Below are 9,523 nucleotides of genomic sequence, written 5' to 3' on the forward strand. Positions count from 1 at the left end.
GATTGACTACCCTGATTGTATCATATAAACAATAATTTTTTTTTTTATTTTTATGTTTATTTTGTAACAAGTTGAAAATATTGTCATATTTTTTATATAGTAACAAACCGCACAAACTTTGGTTTTGATGACTTTTTAAAAATCAACCGAACCAAATCGAATTGCATATATTTTTTATCTCGCAATTAGAATGATTTTTATACTCAAAATTGAAATAAACCGTACGATTTTGACAACTCTTCTTCTAAAAATATAAGGGAGAAACAAATATCATCAGGAGCTTAACTAAGTTGACAATTTTATAGATTAGTCTCCTATATATAAAAATAAAATTTTTGTAGAGTATTTAATTTATTTAATATTGGTAAGAAAAAGAAAAAGAAAAAAGAAGAGTAGAAGAAAACAAAAAGCCTTGCCACACCAATCAATTTTTGAAGAGATAGATAGGAATTAGGATAGAATAGTATAGAAAGAAGAAGCTTCAATTCACTCTGTTTCTCCCAAAATGGCTTCACTCTCAACACTAACACCAACTTCAACTTCTCTTTCTTTCTTCTCTTCTTCAATCTTCTCTAATCTAAATTCAACTAAATCCAAATTCAAATTCCCCTCAAATTCACATTCACATTCACTTTCAGTTTCTTGCAAACTCGCCACCCTCCCACTCCTCTCTTTCTCCGGCGAAAAAATCGGCGAATCAACTCTCGACATCAAATCCGCTCCTCCCTCCACCTCCCGCGCCGTCGTCCACCGCGCCATAGTCCACGACCTCCAAAACAAGCGTCGCGGAACAGCCTCAACCCTAACTCGCGGTGAAGTACGCGGTGGTGGAAGAAAACCCTACGGACAAAAGAAAACCGGCCGAGCACGTCAGGGTTCAATACGTACTCCGCTCCGACCTGGCGGTGGTGTGATTTTTGGTCCGAAGCCGCGTGATTGGAGTATTAAGATTAATAAGAAGGAGAAGAGGCTTGCGATTTCGACTGCGATTGCGAGTGCGGCTGTGAATACTGTTGTGGTGGAGGAATTTGATGATGAGTTTGAAGGGAAAGCGAAGACGAAGGAGTTTATTGCGGCGATGAAGAGATGGGGAGTTGATCCGAAGGAGAAAGCTACGTTTTTTATGTTGGAGGTTACTGAGGAAGTGGAGCTTGCTAGTAGGAATCTTGGGAGGTTGAAGATATTAACGCCGAGGACGTTGAATTTGTATGATATTTTGAATGCTGATAAGATTGTGCTTACTCCTTCTGCTGTGGATTATTTGAATGGTAGGTATGGGGAGAATTATCAAGATGATGATGATGATGAGGAGGAGGATGAGGATGATGAGGAGGATGAGGAGGAGGATGACAATGTAGAAGAAGAAGTAGAGGATGGTGAAGAAGGTAAATGATTATGATGATTATGGTAGCCACATTGTTATTGTTACATCTTGAAATTGTTCATTGTTGTTCTCTAGATTGGGTTGGACTAGCTATACTATAGTCATAGGCTATGAATCTCTGATATAGATAGGAACATCCGAACATCAGACTTTGACACTGACACATAGACACGAATAATAATTTATGAAATTAGAAGTGATTGAATGTAATTGATGTGTTGGTGTTGTTTGTCACTATCACACACTAGACACACATTTAATATGAAGTGTCGCATGTGGGTGCTACATAAGTAATAGGTCTAGTCAAGGTTTTTAGTTGCGTTGTGATCCTTGACACTGATACATTGACACCCTAATAGTTTAAGAAATTAGACGCGATTGAATGTAATGAATGTATTAGTGTTGTGTCACTATCGAACACCGGGCACAACTTTAATATGAAGTATCATGGTCTAGTCAAGGTTTTTAGTTGCATTGTGATCCTTGATATTGAGGAAAATCATGGTCAAATTTATGTGATACAAATGTGGTTGTGTGGAGACATAAAATTCTGTTGTCGCAGACCTTTTTAAAATCTTGGGCATTGCATTTTAGATAAGAGGTAGTTTGGATAACCTTTTACTAAACATGGAGAATGAAATATTAAGATTCTGACAATGATTGAGTTTTTTAAGTAATTGCTTCTTCAATAAATTGAAATTTGTTTCCATGTTATGTAATTTTGTTTTAAACTTATTTCTAAAGGCATTATTTGAGTTTTTTAACCTTATTAAGTGAAAAAAATTCCTTGATGTAGACATTAATTCAAATTTGGCTTGTTATGTTGCTATTTGAAATGGATTGGATTCTTAAGGTGCATTCTGCAATATGAAGGATGTTACTTTTGATAAAGTTGTTTATTTTTTACATTTATGTCAATGCTATGAAGTTGTTTTGATTTGAAAATCACACGTATCCACATATTTAGAGTCCTTAGGTATGGCTCTGAATATGTTTTATGTCAATGCCCCAAAGTTATTTGATTTGAAAATCACAAGTATTTTGTTTGTTCAACTTGTTGTATGTGCATCATACAGTATTGTTTGTCACCGGCTTTAGCCTTAACTCTGCAGTTGCTGCTGTCTTTACAAAAATATTTTCATGAGACTATTGAAAAGAAATGACATCAGTGCACTGGCTGAGTAGAGTTACCTAAATCTCATTGACTCATTTTGGTAGTTGCTTCATATTCTGCATGTAGGTATAGATTTCACATTCAAATCAGTAGTTGGGAGGGTTAAACACTTAAACTTAAACTGCATATTCATTCTGTAACTTTGGAGCTGCTTAATATTGTGGAAGGGATTATGATGGGTCTGAGTAATAGGTTTTTAACCTGCTTGCTTTCTTCTATTTGGATACAGGACCTGACACAGAAGAAAGTCCAGATGTGGTGAATTGAGGATTTAAAGTCTTCTTTGCATGGTTGTACCATTTTATAGAGGATATTGCAGATACGGGGTATGGAAGGTTTGAAATGTTGTTTGAACCAATTTATTTGCTTCTTCTCGTTCCATCACTTAGGAACCTAATCCAGGTATCCTGTAAGGATATTTATCTTTGTAATTGTACCACTTACAATCATATTCTCTTGTAGCCTATCTAGTAATTTATTGAATCAATTTTGTATCTTGTAGTCTCTTTTGTGCAAATGCATGTATATGGATAACTCAATTGTTTTGAATCAATGTTGTTGCATGTATTTCCTTTCTTCTGAATAAGTTATTGAAGGCTGTTGCTAGATTAAGTTATCTATGATGTATTTTTATCTAGTACTTCTTTTCTTGTAGTGTATCCCCCTTTGTTCTTCTGCCGATCGTTTTGTATTGGGAGAGGAGTTAGTTTCCTTATGGAAGGAGTGCGAGAATGGAGTGTTATTTTCAAACATCCTAATTGGCGGTGCGTGGTGTTGAAGTTTATAAATTGTTGTATTGTTTAACTTCAATGATCTTCTATGTAACTCATCAGAATTTTAAATATTATAGGCTCTTTTTTTTATTTTATTTTTTTATATTTCATTTGTTCGTAGTTCTATCTGATCAATGTAGGTTTTAGGCAAGCCATTAGGTTTGGTCTAGTGGTGAGGGGTTTGGGTATTATGATAGAGGTCCCGAGTTTGATCCTCAGCTTCAATGTAAATCAAAAAAATGTAGGTTTTAGGCGACATTGTATCAAACCAATAAATTATTAACTTTGAAGATGGAGGGCCTAGACTAGTTTAGCCATTAATCAGTTTTCCCTTTTCTATTGATGGTTGTGGATGAAAATTAACTTGTAAAGGGTTTGACAATATCACAATACTTGTAAAGGCACATCACAGTATATAGTTTACACTTTACAATGTTATCTAATGTTAGTCATTCACACTATTAATTGAGCTTATGATCATTGATGAATTTGAACATGGGATGGTTCAATGAGATTAAACATAAAGACTATTAAAATATAAAGACTATTAAAACTAATGTATTAAGATTTATTAATTAAGACCACAAATCCCACTTCCAGATGTCTGTATTACTATTATCTGAAGTTGACATTAGAAATAATGATAAGAACCAAGCTACAGGTCACCGCTCCTATGTATAAAATTATTACTTGTTTTTTCCTGGATTTATGCATTTATCATTTTGCCATTAGAATAGTGAAGTGTGGTCCTATCAATTATATGCTATCAAGTTGTCATATTCTTAACCTAATCCAACCTTGACTTCTTTCAACTTTTGATTTCAAAAGTAATGTTATTTTAGGATACTAACGTATTAATGTATCTGAATTTATACATATGATTTACTGTATCAAACTACACCAAACAACTATGACTTTACAGTTTACAGCAAATAAAGGAGTTAATGAGGACTTATGAAACGTGACCCTAGTTTTGTTTTCCAAGGATATATCATATAGTTAATTTGAATGTCTCTTTAGTTATAACCGTAGGGAAGAGATCATGTTGTTTCATCATTTCAAACTAATCTACCCAGCCAATTGTAGTCTAGTTAGTAAATACTCCATTATTTTATAAGGGTGTTTGAAATCCAGCTTACCATCAATATCAAGGACCCCTGGATAGATAACTTATAATACTCCATTATTTTATGGGTCATGCTAACTAGTGCCTCCGGGGCACTAGTTAAGGAACTAAAAAGGGAAAGAAAAGAAAAAAATTACATTGAAAAAACAAAAATTTAAAATTTTAAGTTGTTGACTTCACAAGTTTCAAGATAATATTACTATCTTTAGTTACCTTAACCAGTGCCCTGGGGGCACCGGTTATCATTTTTCTTATTTTATTTTTTATTTTTCGGAGAAAGGATCTAGTAATTTAGAGTTCGACCGCAAGATAAGTAAAGTATGACAAAAAATTGTTTCCACCAGGAATCAAACTCGAGATTTTTTGAACGATTCATCCTAAAAAAAATTCATTAACGACTTGAGTATGATATCTTAGTTAATATTCAATTATTTTATGTAAATGTTGTTTTGTTTAAACCTTAAGACCTGTCTTGATTCAAATGTGTACTACAAACCCAACTCACCAATCATGAAAAAAGTAAAATAAAACTAATCTCAATGCTATTATGAATTACTATGATGTAAAGTATTGAGTATTTGGTGGCAATAACTACCATTTGGATTAATTCAAAATGTGAGTATAATATTGTTGTAGGATAGAGAGCAAGGGTGGTTCAGGTAATACAATAATATTATTAATTAATAAGTTATTTTGTGTGGATTGGTTTGACCTGTTGCATTATGTAGATGCACATGTTCGGTGTTTTTTTATTGCCTCCAAATTACCAAACCAAAATAAATGGAATCTTTCATTCCTATATTAAATATTAAGATTAAGATAAGATGATTTTTTTTTTGTTTTGTCTTTAGACAGTAAAAAAAATACATTGAAACTCACATTTTTTTTTTATTTTTTATCTAATTAGCTTAAAAATGTTGACATTGTAAGTTAATTAAGTTAGACTTTATAGTCGAAAACAAAATTATTTGTTTGCTAGATAAAGAAAATCATTGTTAGTTCTATATTTGACTTTTACACATAGTAATTTTGACAAAGTCGCGGAGGAAATTTTACACTAGCAATGTATATGATAAATTCTTGTCGAGTTTCAATGAACACGTCACACTCAATCATATGACTTTATTTTGTCAAAAAGGCGAAAAACATATATTCTTTTATATATAATAAATAAAATAAAAAGATGTTATTTCATGTTCTTCCAGGAACCTTCCACAAGCAAGATGGTGGTAGGAGTAATAGTTTGCAGCACACATTAGCTGACTGTCGTGCCATTTTTGGCTACGTCTGTTTGACTCCATTTTGGTTGTCACATACACACGCTAAATCATATGCTTCTTTCAAAAGATTACCCAATTTATTCAACTTTGAGGCTTAGGAACAAAGAAAAAAAGTGGCTAAACTTTGTGACATGGATAAGATATATAAGAGTATAAAAAAATGTTGACATTTGCTTTTAGACTTTAGTTTTGTTCTAGTTATTCCCTTCTCCAGAAACAAACATTCAGATAAATAATTTAGTTCATAATTGAAACTTTGAAACATTAAAGTCTTGACTATAGTAAGTATTCTTGATGAAGTTTTATTTTTTTATTTTTTTGCATTAATCCTCTAACTTCTAAGAAAAAAGGTCTCTATAATCTAGAGTTTGATCATGAAATAAATAAAGTTAGATCAATAATTATTCCTACTAAAAATTGACTATAGTAGTATTCTTGAAGTTGTTTTTTAGTTAACAAAAACAAAATGTAATACTAAGTCATTTAAAAAGTTGATAATGATGGTTATCACAACCGAAAAGTAGTGTGAATCAATAATTTAGTAGTTGGTTGCGAATTTGCTTAGGTAATAAGTCTTTTTTCTTTGGGATATACTATCTATATATTCTTTCTAGAACAATACGTAGTTTCTTAACAACAAAAGTTGTTCTTCCTCCGTTCCATTTAGTTTTTTTTTTTTTTTTTTTACTTGAAAAGTATTGATAACTTTTATTAGTTTAAAAAAAGTGTATTAGTTTAAGAAAAGTGTAATAATTAAGGAGCGTTAGAGAATGTAACTTTTATTTATTTAGTTCTCCTTAAAAAGTATTGATAACTTACTTGGAAGTTATGAAAGTAGTAATTAATAATTAGAGAGTGTAATTGTAAAATGTTTTATTAAAAGTTGAATATGTCAGATATTTTGGAATAATAAACTTTTATTTGAATTGAGTAATTTATTTTGTGATGTACGAGTATAACATTAACTTCTAAATTGTATACATCATACTTATATAAAATGATGATTTATGCATAACTTCTAATTTAATCAGATATCATGAATTCAAGTATAATACTAAAAATAATGTAGTGTTAAAATTTTTAAAAGAGAGTTTTGCCGCCTATTCAATTCACCTACTCGATATCAATGGATTAGTTTACCAGATATTCACAATTTGCACAAAAAATACATATATAAAAATGATCATGTTTATCTTCAAATTCAACTTCAAATTCAATTCACCTAAGTTTAGCGTTCAACGGTTTCAGATTGAACGAATCGATTCTGATTGAATTCAAACTCAAATAAAATCAAATAAAAAGCAGGTCGAATTTCCTACAAAAAAAAAATACAGGTCGAATTAGATCATCACATTAAATGCATGACCAATCATCCATATCATGAATACCCTAGAGATAATTTTGAAATTCACTTTATTCCATATTAATTTACTTTCCTTTTTATTATTTACGAAGTTTTTACTACTATTAACGATGACTAATCACCGTTACTAAACTTTTTGGACATGTAAGGTAAAGTATACTTGAAATAATTTATTGATGGCTCGACGTTTGCTTAATTTATTCCACGTTCATTGTGTATGAGTCATATCATTATTACTATCCACTATATACTGCACGTGCTTCCTGGTAAATGTGCAAATGCCACTTTGCCAACTTGTTCAATGTTTTTTAGCTTTCTAAGTCACAATTTATTTATGGGAAAAGAATCTCAATGCATTAGGTAGAAGAAGCCAGCCATTACAAGACAATGTCAATAACAACTTCACTATGTAGTATTTCTTTTTATTTTTCTTAGGTGCATAACTACTCACATATTATTTATATTTAAATTTAAATTCATATGGAGTAGTTGGTGAGAGGTGGCATATTAATAAACAAATGAATTTGTACTATATATAACCCTCCTTCCATAACCTCATTTGTCATTGACACAAACATTCTTTTCTTACAAACATTTTGATTTTGAGAACATTTTAAGAGAATTTATAGACATGAATACATCAATTGTAGGTTCTTTTTTGGTTTTGTTGTTGGCCTTTCCCTCTGTATTTGCAACTGATTTCACTGTTGGTGATGCCAATGGATGGACTCAAGGACCTGATTACACCGCATGGACTTCTGGAAAAACTTTCAAAGTTGGTGATAACTTAGGTATGTTTCCTCTACTTCAACTCTTCATTTAATGTTTTCATTTTAAATCTCACATTGAAAAAGTTTGATAATACTAAGTTTGATGTCTAAAAGAAGTTTATGGCGTCACTTTTTTGTTGTTGTCAATTAGCCTAATGATTAGAAATTACACCCGTAAGGTGAATCTGAGGTTCGAGCCCCGGCCCCTACATATATAATGTAATGTCTCTACCAATTGAGTTAAACTCACGCGGACGGATATTGTCACTTTACAAATAATTTTTATATGAAAATGAGATTGTGGCAATCCAAAACATAAAATAGTGTTAGAGTTTATGATTATCGGATTTCGCACATCCACACTCCAAACACAATAGTGTTGGGCATGGGAGGAGTGTATCTGAAAAATTTCTAACCTAACACTGAAAAGCCTCTATCTCGGAATTTAAGGTCTGGAAAGTGAAAAATAATTTATAAACAACAATACCTGTTATATTATTCTGTCTATACAATTCAGACTGATCTAAAATCTAATATATCTTTATGCGTGTCCAAACGCCAATCATGAAATCAAACTAATAATATTGTAGAGACTAAAACCGAAAAAAAATTTAATTAAAAATAAAATTAATTATTTTTATAGAGACTAAAAACATATTTAATCCTGTAATATTATATATTATGCAATTTAGCTGACAAATTTTGATATCTTTGAAAAATCAGTGTTCAAATATGGATCAGTCCACCAAGTGAATGAAGTTGATGAAAGTGGCTACACAGGTTGCAGTGCAAGCAACACAATCAAGAAATACGAAGATGGAGATTCAAAGGTTCCATTGACTAAAGCAGGAAAAATTTACTTCATATGTCCTACACCAGGACATTGTTCTGGTGGCATGAAGCTTCAAGTCAATGTTGTTGCTGCTAGCACCACCCCAACTCCAAGTGGCACCCCCCCACCAACAAAAACTCCAAGTGGCACACCATCAACTACACCAAGTGATACTCCATCAACTCCTTCTTCAGGAACAAATACAACTTCTCCACCACCACCAAAGGATAGTGGAGCAATGAGTGTTTCAAATGGAATTAGTCTTTTGATTGGTTCTTTCTTTGTTTCAACAATGGTTTTGAGCTTCATGGGCTAGGGAAGAGACAGTGCTATTATTGTTAATTAATCATGTTAATGTTAATTTTATGTTTTATATTATATTGGTTTTGTTGAATTTGCTTGAATTTCATTTAATCATATGAGATGTATATCTGATTTTCATCTTGATGTGTACTAAGCTTTAATAAAATGAAAACAAAACAAAGTTACTTATTTTTTATGAGTATATACTCTCTCTAGTGGGATCACAACTCACATGTCACAACACAATTGTCATCAAATTGATAATTTAATTTAGTTATTCACAAATTTTGTACGGGTCAATTTAATCTCTGCTAAAAATAAAACTTAAATTAATTTATGATATAATAGAGGAAAATTTAATCCTCAATATAAAAATATCAAAAACTAAAATAAATTTTATTTTTATTGTAAATTGAATTGTTCGTCGAAAATTTATAAAAATTAAAATGAAGACATTATTTTAGAATTGCAATAGATTTGACCAAAGACTTACTTACTACCCACACATGCAGCCGTCT

At 31.5% G+C, this 9,523-nt stretch overlaps 2 protein-coding genes across 2 annotated transcripts; both read left to right on the forward strand.

Annotated features, from left to right (window-relative positions):
* Positions 1–353: 353 nt before the first annotated feature.
* LOC123883427 (50S ribosomal protein L4, chloroplastic) lies at positions 354–3,125 on the forward strand. The gene is made up of 2 exons (XM_045932232.1): positions 354–1,385; positions 2,788–3,125. Exons 1-2 carry the CDS (start codon positions 506–508, stop codon positions 2,823–2,825), a joined length of 918 nt encoding a protein of 305 aa, XP_045788188.1. The 5' UTR covers positions 354–505; the 3' UTR covers positions 2,826–3,125.
* Positions 3,126–7,464: 4,339 nt separating this feature from the next.
* LOC123883428 (uclacyanin-3-like) lies at positions 7,465–9,207 on the forward strand. Its single transcript, XM_045932233.1, has 2 exons — positions 7,465–7,891; positions 8,594–9,207. The coding sequence occupies exons 1-2, from the start codon at positions 7,732–7,734 to the stop codon at positions 9,016–9,018; spliced, it is 585 nt and encodes a 194-aa protein (XP_045788189.1). The 5' UTR covers positions 7,465–7,731; the 3' UTR covers positions 9,019–9,207.
* The last annotated feature ends 316 nt before the right edge of the window (positions 9,208–9,523 follow it).

This window comes from Trifolium pratense, linkage group LG5 (genome assembly GCF_020283565.1).
Source record: "Trifolium pratense cultivar HEN17-A07 linkage group LG5, ARS_RC_1.1, whole genome shotgun sequence".
Classification (NCBI taxonomy): domain Eukaryota; kingdom Viridiplantae; phylum Streptophyta; class Magnoliopsida; order Fabales; family Fabaceae; genus Trifolium; species Trifolium pratense.